The 24,919-nt window shown below is 46.2% G+C and overlaps 1 protein-coding gene across 10 annotated transcripts in view; it reads left to right on the top strand.

Moving 5' to 3' along the window:
* dmd (dystrophin) overlaps positions 1 to 24,919 on the top strand; it is a 2,667,466-nt gene that overhangs the window by 887,110 nt on the left and 1,755,437 nt on the right. For 9 of the 10 annotated variants that reach the window (XM_038802261.1, XM_038802266.1, XM_038802267.1 and 6 more), the window contains exon 9: positions 10,083 to 10,193. The exons of the other annotated variant lie outside the window; for it this stretch is intronic. In XM_038802261.1, the coding sequence (XP_038658189.1) occupies positions 10,083 to 10,193 (111 nt within the window). The remainder of the gene's footprint in view (positions 1 to 10,082; positions 10,194 to 24,919) is intronic. 10 annotated transcript variants of the gene reach the window in all.

Below are 24,919 nucleotides of genomic sequence, written 5' to 3'. Positions count from 1 at the left end.
TAATGCGTCCTCATCATGCACCATGCTCAGCCTGATACGGTTAAAGTGGTCCACAGTGCACATATGCTGTGCCCAGATGAGCAGGTATTTGAGGATGTGGAGGATAGGTGTGGGGGGGGCCCTGCACATCATGTCCATTGTTTTGGTCGCGTCTGAGGCTGAGGGGTTTCTGGCAGGTGTTTTCTGACGTCATGTCAGAGGAACAAAAGTGAGGGTGGTTTCCGAGACCAGAGTGTGAAGTGATAGGTCAAGGTGTGAACAGTTAATGAAAATGATTCTTACCACTAGAGGGAACCATAGATCGAGTCACATATATATCATGGACCAAGGGGATCTGGGATTAGAAATCTGATAGATTATTAGGAGGTTAAGAGTTAGGAGGAGAGCTGGAAGAGTGTCGGACATTGACAGCAGTTGATACTTGAGAGTTCTGTAAATTAGAGATAGCATACTTTTGGACAATGACCTTCAACTTTAGCAATGTGAATGAATCTAGTCCGTCGGAATAGAATTTATACTTTTGTTCGTCCAACAAAGCTTTTCTTATTCAACACTACGCATCTGAGCATCCAGGTAAAGCAGAATAGAGATGCAACACAGAGGTTGCGATCTTCGGTGCGTCAGAGAGGACCAGGGAATCCAGGGGGTGAGAGAGGCCGACATCCTTGCCTTTGCCTCCCTGGTGGCCCAGAGACGGATCTTACTAGGGTAGAGGGGCCGGAGCCCCTGAAGTTGGGCGAGTGAGTTAGTGACATGGTTGGGTTTCTCAGACTTGAAAAAATTTAATTCGCCTTGAAGGGGTTTGCTCGGAGGTGGCAGACGTTCATCGACTTCTTTGAGAAAAATTGAACTGGGGTGGGGGGGGGGGAGGAGGGTGGAAGAGGCATGGGAGGTTGTTGGGGAAGGTGAAACTGTTTGTGTAAGGTATGTTGGCTGGGTTTGTGGGGGGGGGGGGGGGGGGTTTGTTGGGCAGATTTTTGTTTTTGTTGAAATTTGACCTTTAAAATTGTTAAAATTTTAAATGTCTCAGTAAAATATTTTCTTAAAAATATGTTTTGCGGAAGTGATGGTGAGCCATTTCACATCAATATTGCACTCTCCATATCAGGATGGACAATCATTTTGTCATTTACACTTGTTAATTGGCTCATTAGCAACTTGCGATGTGTTTAAGGATCACTATTGCAGGTGCAGCATGATTACCTTTTTCCCTTCCCATGAACATCATCTGGAAGTGCCCATTTCAAAATGACAAGTTCCTGTGATTTTGTCAGCATGCCCAAACTAGTAACAAGGAAATCAGTATTTAATCTACTTAAAAAAAGAGAAATTATAGTTGTTAGTGAGAGTTGTGTTGACCATTCCAAAACAAACGTCTTAGGTTGAGATTGGAGCTCCATTACGAACGGCACGGAGGCTGATGAAATTAATGTGTAATATTTCTGAATAGACTAAATAATTTATGACACATTGACTGGTACAGAAACTCATGAGATTCATTTGATGATAATTCCATTCTTATTTTCCCTTCGCCAGTGTCTTGCAGTTACACATAAAGCAGTCAAGAGGAGAGCAGGTGGTGAGCTCCTCCATCTAGGCATCCAGCACTGTTGCAGTGCACGACATGGGTCATTAGGACGTTCTAAAGATTGGACTAGAGCTAATTCATGACCAGTTTCCTTTGTTCTGTATGAATGTACCTGACTTCTGCTTGACGCCTTTGCTCCCAGTATTCCAGAACTTGAAAATTTAGTGGTACAAGCCTTGGGTAGCTGCTCTTTGATGCAGTACATTTTAACTTCCATGGTGGAATGTCACTCTGTCCGGAATAATCTTAATCTGAAGAGATTTATTGAATATATCAGGTGCCGATAAACAGTTAAGATATATGTGATTAATGAGGAGAAGCTGCAGGGATAAAGTAGGGAGATGGAGGCCTTATGGGTGCGAATGGAAGCGGGTTCCTGTCAGGGTTCGGGACTGCGGGTACAAGCAACGGTGCCGCCATTATTTGCCCCAGGAAAGTATTCGGGGAGTCCTGTTGTGGTAGCCACTCTGAAGATTTGGAGGCAATTCCGGCGGCACTTCAAATTAAGGGCAGGCTCGAGGGTGATGCCGAAAAGAGGCAACCATGGGTTTGAGCCAGGGAGGATGAATGCAACGTTCTGGGGACGTGAGGAGAGAGGGGTGAAGGAGATGAAGGATTTGTTTTTGGAGAGGCAGTCCGCAAGCTTGGAAGAGTTGGAGAAGTTTGGACTCAGCGTGAGGAGGGTTTCAGATACATGCAGGTGCGGAAATTTGTGAGATAGGTCTTCCTGAATTTTCCAGTGGCACCATCCCCTACATTGCTGGTGATGAGCCTGGAGGGTGGGGTTGTTTCGCCGATTTACAATAGGATCATGGAGGAGGATAAGGTGTCCATGGAAGGGATTAAGACCAAGTGGTAAGAGGAGCTGGGGATGGCATTGGAGGAGAATGAATGGTGCGAGGTGCTGCGGAGGGTTAATGCCTCACTATCGTGCGCGAGGCTGGGGTTGATTCAATCAAAACTGATGCACGGCACACACTTAATGAAGGGGAGAATGAGCAGTTTGAGGGGGTGAGGATAGCTGCGAACAGTGCGAGAGGGACCCAACTAATCATGCTCATATGGTCTGATCCTGCCTGAAGTTGGAGAAAGTTTATGGGTTGTTTTTTAACACCATGTCCGAGGTTCTACACATAGATTTGGAGCCGGGTCCCCTGTTGGCCATATTCGGGGTGTCAGACCTGCCGGAGTTGCAGACGGGTGTGGGGCAGATGTCTTAGCCTTCGCCTCGTTGATCGCTTGCAGGCGGGTCCTGTTGGGCTAGAGGTGACCTTCTCCCCACTGTGCCCTGGCATGGCTGGGGGAGCTAATAGAGTTCCTATGCTTGGAGAAGGATAAATTTGTTCTGAGTGGGGAGATCAGGGGTTCCACAAAAGATGGGGTTTGTTTATTTTACACTTTGCCGGCAAGGGGTTTGGGGGGGCAGTTTTTTTGGAGGATGGGTATTTGTGCTGGGTTTGAATCCTTTGTAAAAAAATTTAAATATTGAAAATTTGAATCCAAATATTTTTTAAAAGAATATGATTAATTTAGTACTCAAAAATACTCTAATATAGGGAAAGAGCTTGCATTTTTCAAAGATATTTCACATCCATTGTTTCTTCAGAGCATGTTCTTGCCAATGAAATATTCCTGAAGTTTAATATTTGTTGGAATGTAGGCTATTGTGGCAGCACGTACTTAGGGTGCGATTCTCCGGCCTCGTTGCATTCTCACTTGAACAAAATGCCGGTGAGTAGCGGGAGAAGCCAAAAACAAGAACCGCGCCTAGCACCAATCAGTTCGTCATGCAACCGGCCCGCACCTGTAGGCGAAATCGGGATCTCGCCGTAGCGCGACCAGAAACCAATTATCATCACTTAAGCCCTATTTTCATACAATTAACGGGAGCAACCCCATATCCAATGGCCTCCCATCATTCAGTGGCCTCCCCAGCAAGTGGTCACACTGGCGCCGCTTAGTACTCCTTTTGAAAAGTGTGAACCTGGCCGAAGGTCTTCTCTGGAGAGGTAAGTAGCCATCTTTGCTCAAAGGCAAAGAGCCCGGGGATGCTGGGCTTGCCACCCCAGTGCTCGGCAGAGTTGGGGACCATCCCTTGAGTTTGGCGGACCCCTCTGCAGAGTTGGGCCGCCATGGGATGATGGGTGGGAGGGGATGGGGATGGGGGGGGGGGGGGGGGGGGCAACAGTGCACTGCATCACCCATAACCCCCATAGACTGCCGAATCCTCCGGCTGTGCAGCTGAAGACTATTGCTAATTGGGAACGAAAGGGAAAATGCTGGAAAATCTCAGCAAGTCTGGCAGCATCTGTAGGGAGAGAAAAGAGCTAACGTTTTGAGTCCGATGATTCTTTGTCAAAGCTAACAGACAGAGAAAGTGGGAAATATTTATACTGTGGAGTGAGAATGAAAAATGAGTCATAGCCACAGAAACCCAGGGAAACTGGGTGCTAATGGCCACAGATACCAAGGGGAAAGAGGCAATGGCAGTCCCCAGAGAGGACAAAATATGTGAAAGGTCAAACAGCAGGGAAACTAACATTAGAGGATGAACTGTAGGTGTGGGGGAGGGGAAGGGGGAAACAAAGAGGGGAAAGGTGCAGGAAAGGTGGATAAGATTGGGGGGGGGGGGGAAATTAAATGTATATTAAGAAAGAAAGAAATGGTAAAAAGACAGTTAAAATGAAATGAAAACAAATGGGTTGTGGTGGGGCTGATCATCTGAAGTTGTTGAATTCGACGTTCAGGCCTGAAGGCTGTAGTGTGCCTAACCGGAAGATGAGATTCTGTTCCTCCAGTTTGCATTGAGCTTCACTGGAACATTGCAGCAGGCCAAGAACAGACATGTGGGCATGGGAGCCGGGTCTTTTGTTAAAATGGCAAGCAACAGGAAGGTCAGGATCCTGAATGCGCACAGACCGAAGATGCTCAGCAAAGCGATCACCCAGTAGTCTGCGTTTGGTCTCTCCGATACAGAGGAGACCACACTGGGAGCAGCGAATGCAGTATGCAATTGCTAATCGGGAATTGACATTTGTGGTGAAGTGAGCACTTCACACAACCCAACTGGATTCCTGTGGGTGGGCAGATCATGTAGCATGTGGGATCCATTGCCTAGCATCCCAATCACACCTGGCTGCCTGGACACTGTGCCTGTACACTGTGGGAAGCAACACCACACATGCAACAGCCAACATCCGAACACCCAGGGGATGGGACACAACTCTGGGGACATGTCCATGGCTGGAGGGTGGGTGAGTACCACGGGGAGGGGGAGATGCCTGGAGAGAAGAGCCAAAGGTTCGGAGGTTGGCCCGCATTGTGGAAGAAAGTGACAGGCGCATCATACCGTTGTGTACAAAAGTGTTTATTGTGTGTAACAATTCCCCACTTTCCTGAGGGTGCTACCCCACCCCTCACACTGTACCTTCTCAACCCCCGTCCCCCTTCACCAGTGCCCTCTGTAATTCTCGCTGTGGTTGGCCCCCCTAGCTCTACCACTACATCTTGGTGTTTCCCCAGGATGCGTATCAGAGGTGGAGCCAGCCAGCTGCTTACCTCATCCCGTGGCCTTCGATGCTTCTGGCGGGCGTTCTCTGGGCCTGGAGGCCACCGGCTCACTTGTCGGCAGTACATGTTCTGGGTGCTGACTGTGCGAAGCGACCTCATCAGAGGGGTGCAACTCGAGGGAACTGGTGGCCACCGTCGCCACTCCATTGGACGGGTCCATGTTGGCACCCGGCATCCTGTCCTCCCGGTTGGTGTTATTGGGTTCTGGTGTTTGCCTTGGGATGGAAGGGCAGCTGGTTTGAGCCCTGCTGCACCTGCATCATCTGGCTCTGCCAGCCCTGGCGGTTCTCCATAATCTGCACCATCATGTGAACGCTCTGGGTGATGCTCCTCAATGACTGGGACATGCTCCGCAGCGCCTCGGTAATACCCACCTGCAACTGGGACAAGCTCCGTAACCCCTCGGCCATTCCCACCTGAGAGCAAGGCATGTCCTGCAGAACATCATCAAAGTCAGCCTGGTACTGGGTGACATCACCCTGCAAGTCGGACATTCTGCCAAGACACTCAGCCATGGCCGTCACCGACTGCTCGACACCTTCATTTATGGTGTCGATGTCGTGCATAAGAATCTCCACTGCTGTCACCATCCTAGCAGTGTTGGCTCGGTGCCATGGATTGCTGGAAACATCTCTTACGCTCGCAGCATCTGGGACTCCTCCAAATGGATATGGCCCTGCTGGAGTGTTGCTGACATCTTGCTCTAAATGTCCTGGCCGCTCCCTAATATCTCCAACAGTTCCGGGATGACCTCTTCCAGAGGCTCAGCAGCAGGCTGGGACCCAGCTGGGTCCTGGGATCCAGCAGGCCTCCGACGGCTGTCACGCCTGGGATTCCTCCCTCCACCTGATGTGCATCAGCAGCAGTGTGGTGCTCACCAGATTGTACCCCATACGTCTGACCATTAACATTTCCCACCGAGGTGCGTGTATCTGCACTGATGGAGGGTGGGGATGAAGACAGTGATGCCTCGATCGTGCCTTCCTTGGAGCTCTCCTCTGAGGTTTTCTCTTGGGAGGCCTTCCAGGATGGACTGGTGCCATTGGCTGGAGGACCTGACGGAGAATGGACACGTGGTCAATGGGAGGGATGTGTACGTCAGGAAGGCAATAACAACTTATGTTTGACACATCCTTTGGCTGAGGCACCGTGGCTCCTCACCTCAGTGGCATCCACCAGCCTCCTCATTGGTGACCACTCTGGCCTCGGACATCCCGTCACCTCCACGGCATGCTCCTCGAAGGCGGTGAGGATTCTGTATGTCCGGCACACCATTGCCAGTCTGGGCCCTCCTGGCGATTGTGGGAGAGCTTTTCCTATGGAGACAGACAGAGGGAATCATTAGCCACATGAGTGGTTCACCGTGGTTGGGGGGTAGAGTGTGAAGGAAGAGTTTGGGGGGGTTTGAAGGGAAAGAGGGGGGTGTGCAGAAAGATTTAGGGGGGGTTGGAGGGAGTGGGGAGTTGACGCTCACGAGGGGGCAGAAATGTCTGGGTGGGGGGGACGGGAAGTAGACGTTGGTGTTTACTCACATGTGAATTAGAACAGTACAGCACAGAACAGGCCCTTCGGCCCTCAATGTTGTGCCGAGCAATGATCACCCTACTCAAGCCCACATATCCACCCTATACCAGTAACCCAACAACCCCCATTAACATTATTTTCTAGGGCACTAAGGGCAATTTAGCCTGGTCAATCCACCTAACCCGCACATCTTTGGACTGTGGGAGGAAACCGGAGCACCCGGAGGAAACCCACACACACACGGGGAGGACGTGCAGACTCCGCACAGACAGTGCCCCAGCCGGGAATCGAACCTGGGACCCTGGAGCTGTGAAGCATTGATGCTAACCACCATGCTACCATGCTGCCCTAGTGCTGCCTGGTGTAGGTCATTGATCCTTTGCCAGCACTGGAGGCCAGTCCTCCAGGTCCCACTCCCGCCGCTCAGAGCCACTGCTACCTCGTCCAGGCAGCTACCTCGTCCTATAATATCCATTCTCATATGCCTTATGTCTGACCGTCTGAGACCTTCGGGGCTGGGGGGGGGGGGGGGTAAAGAGCATCCCTTCTGGCCTCCACTGCATCTCGCAGCCTCCCCAGATCTGCATCACCGAATATTGGGCCGGTCTCCTCATTGCCATTGTTGCGAGCTGGCTGTGGTTGGCTGAGCAAGTGCAGTTTAAGTGATGCTTGACCTTGCTACCAGGGATGCTGGCGAACGTGGTGCTGGCGAATCAGCTGATGAGCGTTCATTTGCTGCGAGAGGCCTCATTAAGTCAACCAATTAATGTTGAATAGAGTTGCCGGCCTCGCTGGCCGGGCGCCAGCCAGCTCACGGCAGTTCCTGCTCACTACCACAGAAATCTTTCCGGAGAATCACATCCTTAGTTTTTCTTCTCCAGCTTTTGGTTGAGAAGAAATTGTTGGCCAGGTCAGCTGACTAACTAGATTATGGGCAGAATCTTCGAGCTGTTCCCGGTAGTGGGCAGCACGATGGCTTCACAGCGCCAGGGTCCCATGATCGATTCCTGGCTTGGCTCACTGTCTGTGCGGAGTCTACACATTCTCTCCGTGTCTGCGTGGGATTCCTTGAGGTGCTCCAAATTCCTCCCACAAGTCCCGAAAGACGTGCTTTTAGGTAGTTTGGACATTCTGAATTCTCCCTCTGTGTACCTGAATAGGCACTGGAATGTGGCGACCAGAGGCCTTTCACAGTAACTTAATTACAGTGTTAATGTAAGTCTACTTGAGACAATAAAGATTATAAATATTAGTGGTTTCTTCCAATCCTGCCAAAGGCGACCCTAATGGCAGGATGGGTGAGCTATGCAAAATGCCGTTGAAATCACTGGGACTGGAAAATCCCGCCATTTGTCTTGTTTGTTTTTTTCCACAACTGTAAAAGCTTCACTCGGTAAATGATCAATAATAAATTTTCAAAAACTGCATACAAGAACTTGAGTTTAAAGTTTCCGTTAACTCCTATAATAACCATTCTCATATGCCGGTGATTTTGTTCTGTGAAATGATTATGTTTGAGTTTTTTGATTGTTTAAGACTTCATCCACCAATAACTTACTCAGCGTGGCAACCACTGGTGGATTGCCACTCTTGACAGACTTACCCAAGCTGTAATTGCAAAGCCATGTTTTGCCCAACCTTGTTCACTCAGGTTGGGTGAGACAGCAGCAGCGAAGTGCACCCATGGCTGCTTCGCTGCAAAGAGGTAAGATACGCTCCCATTTTACAATAATTGCTGAAAGGGGGGGGGGGTGTTTAGGGGTGTTGGCGGGTCAGACTGGAGGGTTTCGACTGACCAGGTTGCCCCAGGAGTTGAACTGAGAGGTGGGGGAGGGGGAGGGATTGCGAAGCGGTTTGGCAGGGAAAGGGGGGGGGGGTAGGATCGGGTTGCACTGGGAGGCGTAGTTAGGGGGTGTGGGAAGTAAGGATGGGGGTGAGGATTGGGAAGGCGGTGGTGAGAATTGGGAAGGCAGGGGATGGTGTGTGGATGTGGGGGTCTGCTGGGAGAGTCAAGTGCGTGCAGCGTGTCCAGTTTAAGGCTGGGTCTGGGTTTCTTAAATGGTTACTCTGGAGTTGGAAGTGATTTGTTCCTTCTAACTTTTTAAGAATAACTATCAGGGTAAAACTGGCAAAACCATCTGAATGATGCGATTTAAATTGCTTCTGTTGAATCGTGGGATGTTGGCACAGTGGTTAGCACTGCTGCCTCGCAGCGCCAGGGACTTGCCTTCAATTCTAGCTTTGGCTGACTGTGGAGTTTGCACATTCTACCCATGTCTGCATGGGTTTGCTGCGGGTGCTCCGTTTTCCTCCTTCTGCCCAATGATATGCAGGTTAGGTTGATTGGCCATGCTAAAATTGCCCCTTCGTGTCCAAAGATGTGCAGTTTAGGCGGGGTTACGGGGATGCGGCAGGAGAATGGGCCTAGATGGGGTGCTCGTTCAGAGGGTCAATGCAGACGGGATGGGTTAAATTTCCCCTTCTCCACTGTAGGGATTTTATGGTTCCCACAGAAGTTAGCACTTAGAACATAGAACAGTACAGCGCAGAACAGGCCCTTCGGCCCTCGATGTTGTGCCGAGCAATGATCACCCTACTTAAACCCACATACCCGTAACCCAACAGTCCCCCCCATTAACCTTACACTACGGGCAATTTAGCATGGCCAATCCACCTAACCCACACATCTTTGGACTGTGGGAGGAAACCGGAGCACCCGGAGGAAACCCACGCACACACGGGGAGGACGTGCAGACTCCACATAGACAGTGACCCAGCCGGGAATCGAACCTGGGACCCTGGAGCTGTGAATCATTGATGCTAACCACCATGCTACCGTGAGGCCCTTCTTGGCAATTGTCGTGAAACCGTTACATGGGAACCTCTTTGAGGGATTCCCCAGCGCATCATTGGGTACCCTTAAATGTGTCACTGGGGAACCCAGAAGTTATGAGCCTGTGAGATATAATTTCAGTTTTAGGAATAACCTGGGAGGTTCAACATTGTCCCACTAACCCCATGATCCACCAACATGAAGGCTTTCTACAAGGTTGCTGATTGGAGTGCCATACAGAAATTAGGTTTTCTACCTCAGCTAGTGAAAAGCGAATATGTTTGGCTGAAAGGCAAGTTGACATTTGATTCTTCTCAAAGGAATTGCTTCTCATGGGAATTGTCTCAGCTGCTTTTGATTATAGTTTTGGAGGAGCTTTCAATTCCGTACTTCTGTATCTTCCTCTAATAAAAATAGCCATTGGGATGTGAGCAGTATTATTGTGTAGATTTCTCGTGGTGTTGCTGAGATTTCTTCACTCGGTTTATGTTTGTTGTTCATATTTGTCTATCAGCTTGACACCCTTTCCACAATATTTGTATGTTTTTCCCAATTTCCCCCTTTTAGATCACAGTCCATGTACGCACTCCTTCACCTTCTAAACGCTACAAAAGCTATGCCTACACACAAGCTGCTTACGTTATGTCTTCTGACCAAAAAATGGACCTCGTTGCAAAGGTCTGTCATCGCTGCATGATCTTCTCATCTTGTTTGTTCTTCTGATTTCATTCAGCGAGTATTTGTGTGTTAGACTGAATGGATCGACTTGCTGCTCTTATCATTAGGAACTAATAAAAGTCTGCATGTACCAGTTGTAGAAGCACTAACAGTGAAGTGAATGATTTATGATGTATGCTTTGAGGACTGTTGTGAGCTTTTGTATGCTATTGTGGGCTAAGGCTTTACTAATTACTTTTATCCATTAGTTTTGTTGAATTGCAAGCACCAAGGGATATAATCAGTTCACACTGTATGCACTGCACTTCCATGTTTATTGATTTTTGTCACTATGCCACAAATTTGTTGCTGAATTGACCAACGATAGTGTTCTGCATTGTTTAAAAGAACATTATCAATATCTAATGTCATTTTAATCATGGGTATCAGATTGGACTGTCTTTTTTTCCTCTTTGAACACTACTTTAAGCACTTAAATCCATTTATCTATTTCATATTGTTGCATTGTAGAATAAACATATGGACGATAGACCTTTCACATACCTTTTGTACGAAAAGATCTGTGGAAAAGTGCAATTTTCTCTTTGCAGCATAATTTCCTGGTTGTTTCCAGCATAAAAATTTAGGTTTGATAGCAAAAAATATGAGAAGAAAACTATCCCTTTCAAACTGTAATGAAGAGGGTTGCGTATTGTTGCTATTTCCACTTTTCAAACTTAGTTCCAATTCACAGCTTGCTCATGAGATATATATCTCAATGGCTGACTAAAGGGAGGCAGTGATTTAGGTGATCTTAAACTAGTAACCGTCAGGTCGCAAGTTATTCATGGTGATATCTTTAGTATCATCATTATAAAAATAGAATACTCCCGATGGTCCTTGCATACGAAGGCACAGATTATGCTCGTTTCTTTGAGCTAATCTGTTTCAAGATAAATTTTGCTCTGTCATTAACAAGTGGAGACTAAATTAGATCACCTCTATGTGGTCTACTGTGAAACCAATATTATTTCAGATTCAGCTTTTTGAAACTGAACATTTAAAATTATGGCAAATAATTCATTACATATCTGTGCTAAAAGCAAATTACTGCGGATGTGGAATCGCCAACAAAAACAGAAAACGCTGGATCATCACAGCAGGTCTGACATCATCTGTGGAGAGAGAATGGAGATAACATTGCGAGTTTCAAATGACTCTTTGTCAGAGCTTTGGCAAAGAGTTATCCAGACTCAAAGTTAATTCTGCTCTCTCCACAGACGCTGTCAGACCTACTGAGATGGTCCAGCACTTACTGTTTTTGTTTGCTGTATATCCGTGATTCACCTTTGCGTGTGCCTGTGTCCATTTCTATCTTTAGTTTTATTTTTGATTTCCTAGTTACATGTATCAATAACAAATTAAGAGCAGAGGTTTATGTTCAAGATGTATAAATGGTGCTTAACACCATGGTATAGTCCTTGTTAAAATGATATGACAAAAATAAACTGATAAAGATATGCATTCAGATATAAGATGCCTATGTAACAGACTGTGCTGGTTTTCACTGGCATTGCCGGTTGAATAGTGACTTGAACGGTATAATATGATTGTAGCATCTGATAACCAGATCCCTTTGATAATCAAAATCAAATGCTTATTTTATTAAGTGGGTGTTGGGGATTTTACATGTTTTGGAGATCTAATATTGATGGGGAGGCAGTGACACAGTGGTAATGTCATTATACTTGTAATCCAGATTGCTCTGGAGATATGGCTTCAAACCCCACCATGACAGTTGGTGAAATTTTAATTTGAACACTAAATGAAGAATTTAGAGCCATGTTGGTGACATAAAAATATCATCAATTGTTATTAAAACGCACCTGCAACTTTACCTGATACGATCAGATGTGATTCCAGATGAGCAGCAATGTAGTTGACTCCATAATGCCCTCCAAAATGGCCTAGCAAGCCATCAGTTGCATAAATCTACTACAAAAAAGTCAAAAAGGAATGAAAGTGGACAGACCAACTGGCATTAACCAAGGCAGTGGCAATAATAATGGCACAGCGAACCCTGTCGATGCTGCAAAGTCCTCCTTACTAGCATCTGGGGCTTGTGCCAAATTTGGGAGAACTGTTCCACAGACTAGTCAAGCAGCAACCTAACAGAAACATATTCATGGGATTATACTTTGCAGATAATGTCCCAGGCACCACAATCGTCATCCACTGGCAGAATAGACGCATCAGAGGTGACAGGACAATGGTGTACAGTCAGGAGGGAGTCCTCAACCTAGAACCCATGAAGTTTCATGGCATCAGGTCAAATTAGGCAAGGAAACCTCCTGCTGGTTGCCACCTACAAGTCCCCCCTCCCCCTCAGCTGGGAAATCAGTACCTCTCCATTGGTACTGGAGATTATCAATTGGAAAAAGCACTGAAGGTGGCTAGGGCATATAATGTTCTCTAGGCTTGGGTCTTCAATGTCCGTTACCAAGAATAACTTGGTAGAACAAAAACGCTGGCTGAGTCCTGAAGGACATAGCTGCTAGCTTGACCGTGTGTATCAGCCCCAACTTATCAGCTGAAGAGTAAAGAAGGGACATAAAACCTGAACATCAGAACAATCATCAGCACCAGTTACTGAAAGACCCAAACAAGACACATCCGCCCATCATTCTAGGTAAAAAAAATAAGTCAAACAATAAACAGAGTAAACAACCCCCCCCCCCCCCCCCCCCCCCCCACACTCTTTCCACCTCCCTAATGTTTGATGGGAACTAATTCTCAAAAGTGCATAATAAACAGTCCCCATGAATTGTAGAACCCTTCCTTCAGCCCCCTCAGTTCAAACTTCACCTTCTCGAGAGTGAAATTCCAGTACACCCCTCCCCGCCAAGCCAAGGCACAGGGCGGAGAAACTGACCTCCATCCCACCAGGACCCGCCTCTGGCCAATCAGCGAGGCGAAGGCTAAAACATCATCCCCCGTACCCGCCTGCAGCCTGGGCCAGTCCAACACCCTGAAAATGGCTTCTAGGGGCCCTGGATCCAAGTTCACATGCACTACCCCTGAGATGACACTGAAAACTTCGCTCCAATACTTCGTCAGCTTCGGACAGGACCAAAACATGTGAACATGGTTTGCTGGGCTCTTCCCACAGCGCTCACATACATCCTCCACTTCCTCAAAGAGTCGGCTTATCCTCACCCTCGTGAGGTGCACCCGATACACGACCTTCAGCCGTATCAGCCCCAACCGCACACATGAGGTTGAGGTGTTCACCCTCCGGAGCAAATCACACCACAAACAGTCTTCCACAACCTCCTCCAACTCATCCTCCCACTTGCCTTTGATCCCCTCCGTGGACATCCCACCCTCCCCAAAATCCTCCCGCACATCGCCGACACCACCCCTTCACCATTCCCGCTGACGTCAATGCCTCTTCCAATAATGAGGGGTCGCCGCTATCGGGAAGCTCTGAACCGCCTTCCAAGCAAAGTCTCGGAGCTGCAGGTACCTAGACCCTTCCCCTTACCCTAGTCCATATTTCTCCCCCAACTCTTAAAACCTCGCGAAATCCCCCCCCCAGGAACAGGTCTTTTAATCCCCTGGCCCAGTCCCCAGCTTAAAGTGGTGCCCGAACTGCCTCCAAATCTTCAGTGCTGCCACCACCACCAGACTCCGAGAGTATTTACCCGGGGCCATCAGGAGCTGGTCTGTGACCAACGCCCTCAACCCTGACCCCCCTGCACAGACCCTCCTCAATTCTAGCCTTTTGTTTGACACACCCCCCCCCCCCCCCCAACCCAACTCACCTTTTCGGCAGTCGCCAGCCAAGAGTAGTTGGGAGGCCCAACCCACCCACTCTGCAGGGCCACCATCCTAACTCTTGCTACCTCGCCACTCCCCCCCCCCCCCTCCCCCCCCCTCCTCCCCCATGCCCCTCCCCAAATAGACAAGGTGATCAGCTTGTACACTTCCTTAAAAATAGCCTTTGGCAAAAAGACCGGCAGGCACTGAAAATTGCGGCAAATCATTCATTTTAATCGCTTGCAGCCGAACTGCCAGTGACAGAGGGAGGCTATCCCAACTTGCCAAATCCACTTCCATCCTCCCCACCAAGCTAGTTAAATTGTACCTACGGAGCCCACCCCCACTGTCCCATGCAACCTGCACCCCCAAATACCTGAAGTGGGTTGCGTCCTGTGGAATGGCAGCTCTCCCACCCCACTCTCAGCCAGGACACCACGAAGTATTCACTCTTTTCTGGGTTTAATTTCCATCCTGAAAAAGTTTGGAGAAGTTACACGATGTTCCCCATTGACGCACTCGGCGGTGACATATCTAACGATAAATGTTCTGCATCCAGAGACACCGTATTGTTTCGCCCCCACAAACTATTCCCTTCCGCAGTCCCAAGATCCTTACAGTGATGGCCAAAGGCTTTTTCGCTAATGCAAATAACAGAGGGGACATAGACACTCCTGCCTGGACCGCCGGTACAGAACAAAGTACCCCAAACCCGTATTGTTTGTGCAGACACTGGCCCTCGGTTCCTTATATAATAGCCGTACCCACTCCGTGGATCTTGGCCCGATCCCAAACCACTCGAGAACTGCAATCAAATACCCTCATTCTGCTTGACCAAATGCCTATTCCGCTTCCAGCGCAATCACTACTCCGCCTCATGATTACATTTATCAAACCTGGGTCCTCGTCATGATTACATTTAACAAGCTCTTAATATTTGAGAATAGTTGCCTTCCTTTCATGAACCTCATTGGGTCCTCTCCTATCATTTTTGTTGGGAGGCACCCCTCCAATCTATCCAACCTTGGCTCTTGCACCAAGTTCCAATCCCCTCCCACTAATAGCTCATGCAAATCCAAGTCCGGAATGGCCCCAAACACATTCCTCACAAACCCTGCATGATCCCAGTTAGCGTACTTCCAGCCTCTTGACCCTAGTGTTGGGACATAGGAGGGTTGTGCGCTCGCAGCTGATGGTAACCTAATAAGTTTGGTGATGTTACTGGAGGCGGCCTACTAATTGACTCCCTTCAGGCCCACCATTCACTTAAAGACAATGGTTTGGTTCCTTTGCTGACTGCTTGATTAGAGAGCTGGCAGCTCTGAAGCTTCAGTACACCAACAGTTGAGTTCATCACTGCTGAGGCAGCTCGTAGATCTCATGGCATCTCCAGGTAAATAAATTTAAAATAATAAATTCGGATTGAAAGACAGACTCCTCTGGGAGGAATTGTTGGGACCACTGGGGTGTCCTCCTTGCATGCAGGCCCTCTCTATCGGACTGAAGCTTGCAGCTCTTGTACCCACTGTCTTTGTCCCTGTCTGTTGCAGGCCTCAATTAAGCTGGAGGCTTGCCCATGTGGCAGGGAACCTCCCTGACTCTAGCAAAATGTTTTCAACCTCTCTTAATGGCCCCAATTAGAACCTCATTAATGGAATTTCTCTGCCCCAAATGCTGGCAACCCCAACCTGCTTCTTGCCCACGGCTGGATAATGCATGGGGGTGTCAGTATTAACAGTCCCCTGCTTTTGTTCCTGCCTCCTGAGTACTGATAAAATTCAACCCTTTGTATCCACCTCACACCTATTTTTCCCTCCTATTGTTATAATCAAAAAAAGTGAATAAATTACATTCCGTCCCTTCATCCAATTAATAATAATATAAATAATAAAGAGTTGAAGCCTCAGCACTGACCCCGTGACACTCTATTTGTTACAACTTACCAATTTGAAAATGACCCATTTATTCCAATTATCTGTTTTCTGTTACTTAGCCAATTCTTTATCCTTGCCAATATATTAGCTTCAGCACCAAGAGCTCTTATCCTGTGCCATAATATTTTATGTGTCCCCTTATTGAACGACTTTTGGAAATCCAAGTACATTACATCTACTGGTTTCCCTTTAACTACCTTTCTCGTTATGTCCTCAAAGAACTCTAATAAATTATCAAACACAGTTTTGCTTCCATAAAACCATGGGCTGGATTCTACGGACTCCCAGCCATGTGTTTCTCGGCAGCAGGAGGCGATGCACCATTTGTGGGCAGTGGGATTCCCTGCTCCCACTGCTGTCAATGGGAATTCCCATTGAAGCTACCCCACGCCGCCGTGGAACCCATGGGTGGGTGCACACTAATCCTGCTGTCAGCGGACAGATGGGGAATTCCGGCACATATTGTCTCTGCTTGATTGTGTTACTATTTTCAAACTGTCATGCTGCTACTTCCTTGATGATAGATTTTAACTATTTTCCCAATGACAATTGTTCTTTTGTTTGTGGGATTTGAGCATTGCTGGCAGGGTCAGCATTTGTTGTACAATCGCTTTCTTGTGTTGTGCAGATGTACCCAAAGTGCTGCTAGGAAGGAAGTTCCATGTTTTTGCATGCGTGCACTCTGTTTCGCTTCTTTCTTGAATTGGAACATTACATTTGTGGTTTTCCAATCCACTGGAATATGTGGAATTTACAGAAAGTGTGCATTATACAAACAACTTAATCTACAACTATATATGAATTATTTAAAGATCAATTAAGTCATGTCCCATTTTAAAAAGTTTTTTTATACTGTAATTAAATATACAATGCCCCAGAAATTGATGAAGCAGTGGACCACATGCAGAGTGCCGACAATTAGGTTTTTACCTCATCCTTCAGATCATATGCTTGCAATGCAAAATGTTGGCTATATGAATGGAACTTACTCAATGGTCTGTCTCCCCCAATCAAAGATGTTCATAGCTCGGGACAGAATACTGTGAATTTGAGTCAAATAACATACCAAAAGAAAGATAGAAACATTAAATTAAAAGGTAGAGACAGAAAGGAAAAGTAAGCAAACACATTTTGATAATACATAGGATGAATTTATCCTTTGTGGAATGCTGCACTCTCAGATGAGATTCATTTGTATTTATAGCACAATGCAACACTTATCTGACACTCATGAGGGCTTTGGTGATGAGCTTTCATTTTTGTAAGGCTGATGGCAGAGCAGTACATATTGTCCAGCAGTCTGTGGTAACAACTCTGGCTCATCTCTCTCTTGTTAAATGTGTTATCTTTTTCTAGATGGAGAACGGTGAGCGCCTTTTTTTTTTTTTTTTGCAACACCATCAGTGACTGAACATAAAGGTTTCTGTAAAAATGTTTGTCTAAGTATTCAAATAAATGTTAGATTTCACTTATTGTAATAATTACAGATGTGTCAGACGAGATAAAAATTACTATGGGTTAAACAATTGTTTGAGAGCTCGGATATCCATTGGACTGTTGAAACAGCTGCACCCCAGGGAAAGGACTTCTTGATGGGCATCTCTTGCTCCCTGATTCAATCTGTCAATTGTACAATGTTTTTTTAAAAATTAAAGTGGGTTCAAGTGCTTCCAGTTTCTGCTATTGTATTTTAAAGGATCTGGATGATCGTTCATGAAGGATGTAGTGACAGGAATTAATGTTTCTTGAAGCTTCTTAAGACATCCTATTGTTACTATAGGGTTCATTAGTTCTGAACAGTGTACAAGTGAGGGAATGAGCTTGGAAATGCATTGCTTAGTATGGAGGGTATGGACTGCCATGGGATTTGGGCAGAGGGGCATAGTTTGGAATGTGATGCAATGGTAAGGCCATCTTAACTTATCATTCAAAAGGTTCTTTCACCCAGAACGTGGTTCACAACAATGTGAGGTGCCATGAACCATAAGTCCTTTAAAACTGTCTCGACTCCACAAAAATTGTGGGGACCGGGGCATACCTATCCTCACAGTGGAGCTGCCCAGGTCAGAAGTGCGGGGTGTGAGCTGACAACCCACACCAGCCCATGCCCGTCCAGTGGAAATTGGGGCCCCAAGGGTGCTGTTGGAAATCTGGAATTGGTTCTCGGCTGCCATTTCCACAGCTCCACAGAATTTCCCCAACTCTATGAACATTCAACTCAAAGTGACATTGTCCTTGGAAACTATTGGAGACAAAGTTAATTTGCAATTTTCTTTTGAGGAAACCGTTTAATTCATTTTTAACCAATCCTGCTTCAGGCTGGCAAAGAATATTAGACAAAGCAGCATGTAAGTAAGAAAATTAGTAAGTGGAAAGAATGATGCCTTGAAGTTACTCCCAGAAATATGAATTAGAGCTAATGAACCATTTATTTGTGTAATTGGACATTACTGAAACAAATAACCCATCATTTGGCTGCAGTAAACCTTCATGGAAAATAAATATTTCTCATTAAATGTACATTCAGCTTTTTGAAAATAAATTTGTGAATTTGCTAAATAAGTTCCACCTCAGTCAAATTTCCAGTGAACATATATGTGAATTCTACACATACCTGAGGGACCAAAATATAATTCCCTTAGGGAGGCGGTGACATAGTGGTATCAGTAATCCAAACCCAGGGTAATGTCCTGGGAACCTGGTTCAAATCCCACCATGGCATATGGTGAAATTTGAATTTAAATTCTAATATTGAGCATGAAACCATTGTCGATTGTCATAAAAAATCCACCTGGTTAATTTTTTTTAGAAAACATTTTATTGAAGCATTTAGAATTTTAACATTTGAACATTCTAAATAGCAGATCAGACTGGCACACGCAACAACATCACAATAACATACCCAACTGCCATGTCATTGACCCACACTGACTGTCATTGACTGACGTTGGAGGCTCCGAGTCCCTCCATCCCAGCATAATCCGTCTTCGGGCCACCAGGGAGGCAAAGGCCAAAATGTCGGCCTCTCTCCCCTCCTGGGTCCCGGATCCTCCGACACTCCAAATATTGCCATCTCTGGACTCGGAGTTACCTTCCCTTGCAGGACCTCTGACATGACATCCACAAATCCCTGCCAGAATCCCCTCCGCTTCTGACATGCTCAAAACATGTGTACTTGATTTGCCGGGCTTCCCCCACACCACCCACACCTGTCCTCCACCTCTTCAAAAAACCTACTCATCCGGGCCATAGTCATATGAGCCCTATGGACCACCTTGAACTGGATCAGGCTGAGCTTGGCACATGACGAGAAATAATTGACTCTCCTCAAGGCTTTTTCCCATAGTACGACTTCCCACTCCCTTCCCATTTCCTCTTCACCTCCCTGATTGGGGCCCCTTTCCACCCCATCAATTCCTTATATATTTCTGAAACCCTCCCCTCCCCAACCCCTGTTTTTGACATCACCTTATCCTGCAGTCCCCTTGGAGGGAGGTGAGGGAAGCTTGGATGCTGCCTCCGGACAAAGACCCGTACCTGCAGGGTTCCCACCCGGTAACTCAAACTCCGCCTCGCATCTCTCCAGGCTTGGAAAACCCTCTTCAATGAAGAGATCACCAAATCTCTCAATTCCTGCCCACTGCCACCTCTTAAAGCCCCCGTCCAGCCCTCCCGGAACAAAAGGGTGGTTGTCACAGATCAGTGACCACACCAACGCCCCCTCTAGTCTCATGTGCTGTCTCCATTGCCCCCACACCCTCAGGGCTTTGCCCCCACACTCTCGGGGCTATCCACATGGTTCATTAATGTCCTTACCCAGTCTGGCCTACATGTGAATCCAGGTCCATAGCAATGTGGTTGAGTTAACTGCCCCTCTGAAATGGTTGAGCAAGCCATTCAGTTCAAGGGCCAATTTGGAATGTGTCATAAATGCAGACCCAGCTTGTGATGCCCACATCTCATGAAATAATTTTTTAAAAAGGTATATTATTAAAGGTGTGCAGCTTATAGGAACTACAAACGTGAATCTATATGCCTGCTTGGGGTAAAGGTTTGCTGGATTCATGAAAATAAAAGAGAGCGTTTCCACTGTTTGGAGCAGTTGGATATTTTTAAGTAGAGTCCAGCAGACTGGTTAGCTTAACTTCTGCAGAGGTGAAAATGCTTGAATCTGTCATTAAGGAAGAAATAACAAGACATCTGGAAGGAAATTGTCTCATTGGGCAGACGCAGCATGGGTTCATGAAAGACAAATCATGTTTAACTAATTTACTGGAATTCTTTGAGGACATTATAAGCATACTGGATAATGGGAAACCGGTGGCTGTGGTGTGTCTGGACTTCCAGAAGGCATTTGACAAGGTGCTGCACAAAAGGTTGCTACATAAGATAAAGGTGTATGACGTTACAGGTAATGTATTAATAATAATAATCTTTATTACTGTCACAAGTAGGCTTACATTAACACTGCAATGAAGTTAATGTAAAAATTCCCGAGTCGCTACACTCCGGCACCTGTTCAGGCACACTGAGGAAGAATTAAGAATGTCCAAATTGCCTAACAGCACATAAAAGCTGTCGACTGGTCTTTGTTATCTCTCTTGTGGTGCAGCAACATTTCTTCCCAATTTTCCCAAATGCAATTAGTCAGGTTCTAGTCCAGGGTCTTAACCAAAATTTGGGTTCTGTTCTGGAACCATAACACGTTTGAAAGCATTTCCTTTGGACCAATTCCATCACCTCCCCATCACTGGATGGGGTTTGTGTATCTTTGAACTTGAGATGAAGATATTCTATCCATGCACGGGAAATACAAATATTTCCAAAAGTTTCCTCAGGCTCATGCTTGTCCTCTAACGACAATCCTAAAAAAGCAGCAGCATTTGCATGCTGCTCATATTTGAGATACTGCCTGTCGTAAGTGTTTGCTTACAATATCAATGACTATCTTTGCAATCTACAAGCTGCCAAAGAAGGTAATCATAATAATCTTTATTAGTGTCACAAGTAGGCTTACATTAGCACTGCAATGAAGTTGTTGCGGAAATTTCCAAGTCGCCACATTCCGGCGCCTGTTCAGGTACACTGACGGTGAATTCAGAATGTCCAATTCGCCTAACAAGCACGTCTTTCAAGAATTATGGGAGGAAACTCAAGCACCCAGAGTAAATCCACACAGACATGGGGAGAACGTGTAGAATACCTTTATACGGCCAAAGATTGTAGTCAAGGGTTGATCGGTCAGAAGAGTAACGTGATGCCCATTAAGTTAATGGTGGCACCTCCTTCGACCGAAAATGATGCTCAAAGGTTTTTCTAGCTCAGTGTAATTCATTTCTGAGTTAGTAAGAGCGCATGAAACAAATGTTATCAGTCGTTCCTCTCCTGAAGGCACAATATGTAAGGTGACTGCACCAACCCCAGAGGGTGAGACATCACAAGCTAATTGCAAACTTACTTTTGGATTATAATGAACCAACAGCTCTGACTTATAAAGTAAAGCTTCTTTCACTACATTGTATGCATTTTATCATTCTCCTGACTTGTGCCGTGCCTGTTTGACACATTTGCCCAGGCTTCAATCAAAGTTGCTAAATTTGACACAAATTTACCATAATGATTGATCAATCCTAAAAACGACTTTCATAGAATCCCGATAGTGCAGAAGGAGGCTAGCCGGCCCATCAGGTCTATACGACCCTCTGAATGAGATCTGCACCAAGGCCCACTACCCCATTCTATCCCTATAACCCAACATAACCTTTTGGACAGTACAGACAATTTAGCATGACCTGTCCTCCTGACCCGCACATCTTTCGACTGTGGGAGGAAACTGGAGCACCCAGAGGAAACCTACACAGACATGGGGAGAATGTGCAAACTCCACAGTCAGCAGAGGCTGGAATTGAACCCGGGTCCATGGTACTGTGAGGCACCACTGTGCCATCATGCCAGCTTTAATTGAGGACAACCTATTTTGAGGACAATCAAGATGGTGATTTGAAGCCTGTGCTGTCTGCTGATACCACGACGAATTATGTGTCGCAGAACCAGCAAGAATGTATTGCGAGATACATAACAGGTCCCAAAGCCTGTTTGACTTCCCATTATAAGAGTGGGCTGCCTTGAACATAGCTAGTGCTGGCTCGCCTGCTTTTAGTCCTGACTGGACTGACACTTGCAAGATAAAGTATGTATCCTGTCTGACTTCTATTAGTTGCATTTTAATGCAGGAAACAGAATTTGCTAACATCGGTCTCATCATAGATTCTGAGTAACTATAAAATACAATTGCACAATTCATAGGGTTCTATAGATTGGTGGTTATGTTATTGAATTAGTCACCTTAAGGCCCAAATTAATAATCAAAAGAACACTCATTTGAAATTCCATAATGCTGGTTGGAGAATTTGAATTCCAGTTTAAAAAATCTGGAACGATAAAACTGTTTGCAGTAAAAGCGATCTCAATGGTATTGGATTTCCATAAATCGTCATAATATACTTTAAGAAAAGAAAATGCGCTCCTTATCTATTTTGGGTTATATATAGCACAAGTTCCCCCATGTAAACAATACGCCTGCATTCAACTGTATGTATTCAAAGTGATTTGGGTGTCCTTGTGTATGATTGCTGGAAACTACCATTCAGGCGTAGCAAGCTATTAGGAGAGCACATGATACCTTGGCTATTGTTACAAAGGGAGAGCTTGAGAGTAATGGAGTCTTGCTATAATTGTACAGAGCATTGTTGAGGCTCCATCTGGAGTACTGTCTGTAGTTTTGGTTTACCCTGGCTGGGGTATCCTGAACATGCGGTCACAATCTGAGATTAAGTGATATGCCATTTAAGAGGAAAAATGTCTTCATTGAGAGGGTTGAAAATCTTAGGAATTCTCTACGTCGGAGAGCTGTTGAGTTTATTTAAGACTGAGGTTGAATACCTTTTGGGTACTTGGGGAATTAAGGGGATGGTGTTGGAAGATGGAGTTGAGGTGGAAAATCAGCTATGGTCTTGTCGATTAGTGGAGCAGGCTCAATGGATCAAAAGGCCAACTCCAGCTTCCATTATTTATATTTTTAGGATCCTTGACAGCTCTTTGAATTTGCCTCAGAGACCACTCATTTGTATGAAACCACGAGAATGAGAAATGAAAAGCTGCCCTGATGGATCACTCGACTGCAAAACCTGCCACCTAACAACATTGTGAGAGCATCTTCATCACACTGACTGCAATCCATTCCACTTTTAGGGCAATTAGAATCATAGACTTTACAGTGCAGAAGAAGGCCATTTGGCACATCGAGTCTGCACCAGCTCTTGCAAAGAGCACCCTACTCAAGCCTCCACCCTGTCCCTGTAACCCAGCAACCCCACCCAACCCAACGGCAATTTAGCGTGGCCATTCCACCTAACCTATACATCTTTGGACTTAAGAATGGACATCTTTGGAATTAAGAATGGACAATAAATACTGGCCTTGCCGGTGATGCCAACCTTTAAAAAATTAATTTGATTTGTATTATTAAACTTATTAATGGGAAACGAAAAAATTAATCTGTTGAGAAAATTGGTCAGCTTTGAAATTTAAAAAATAAACATTTCATCCAGATTTTCATTCCAAGGAAATAAATTTCTATTTTTCCCATGCTAAGTTTTCTAAGCCGTGTTCATCATCGTTCAACTGAGATGATAGTCTGCTCTCCAATTCTGTTATTTGGGATTCTAGCAGAAAATCAATCAGCTGCCTGGAGAGAACCGCTCTTCTGAATCCCCTTAAGTGTGGTTATCAGTTGTGCTTTGATTCTGTCATCACCACAGGTATTGAGCTAGATTCTCCACTCTGGAGACTAAGTACGCCCACCAGCGGATACCCACTCTGGTCTTCATTGGCACTAGGAGCGGTGCCCAGGTGTAATCCTGTCTGCCTTTACCTTGCTAATTGATGCATGGAGGAGTGCTCTCCAGAATCCCGGTCTCAGGCCATCATTTAAGTGGACGGCCAGATGCCAAGGTGGTCCCTCCCTCCTCCCCAACTCCCTCCATGGAGAAAATTCTGCCCCCCTCTGCTGACAAATAGGAGCATCCTCCTCCCCCCACCCCCCACCCCCATGGGACTAACAGGTCACCCCATACAGCATGCATGCATGAGAGTGACCCTCCTCTAGTCTCCCCATCAGATCCCCTCAGCAGAGATCACCCAATGGAGACCACTGTCTGAAAGCTGAAGGACAGCCCAAACAATATAATGAAAAATTACTGCATTTTTACTTACTCTTCCTTAACACCTGCCTCTGACAAAAGTGTTTAAAACAGCATCTGTTACAAGTGTCAGCGTCTGCTTCGAAATCCAAGTACACTTCAGAGGGCTTCAAATCCCTTGACGGCCTTTTAAATGCAAAACTCCCATTCAATTTTATACAGCAATACATTGCATTAGCCAATAGTTGACAGTTTTATTACTCCAGAGACAGGTGTTCTTCGCCACAGCAAAAGCAGCTAAGTGTTTTCACTTCCTCTTTTTCACTTTTTTCAGACGGGTGGGGTGGAAGGAGTTGCTTTGTGGGGTAGAGGGAGGTCTTCCGATAGTCTTTGGGGGGTACCTGGATTATGAACTAACCCCCTTGACCCATCGCATCAGAGCCATGTTTGGGAAAACATACACCAAATCCAGTCGGGAGGATTTCCCGCTATGGGGCTTGGTGCAAAACAAGGGAATGGAGACTCTGGCTTTCAGCCAGTTAATCGGATGCAAATCATCCATTCACAAAACCCCATCAGCTTGGGATCAATAGCTTGCTGCTGCCATCAGTGGGGGACTGGAACATTGGAACAGGACTGGCACCAGGCGTCGATCCTGTTTTTCGACCAATGCTCCATTCTCCGCCGGGTTGGGAAACCCACTGCTGGTATTTGGCAATGGAGAATCCAGTCAGTAATTTGTGAATTTGAAGGTGCTACATGGAGAATTGTGCGCAAGAACACATCCCAGGGA

Source organism: Scyliorhinus canicula, chromosome 7 (assembly GCF_902713615.1).
Source record: "Scyliorhinus canicula chromosome 7, sScyCan1.1, whole genome shotgun sequence".
NCBI lineage: Eukaryota > Metazoa > Chordata > Chondrichthyes > Carcharhiniformes > Scyliorhinidae > Scyliorhinus > Scyliorhinus canicula.
Note: the sequence above shows the minus strand (reverse complement) of the source record. Positions and strands in the feature narration are given on the sequence as shown.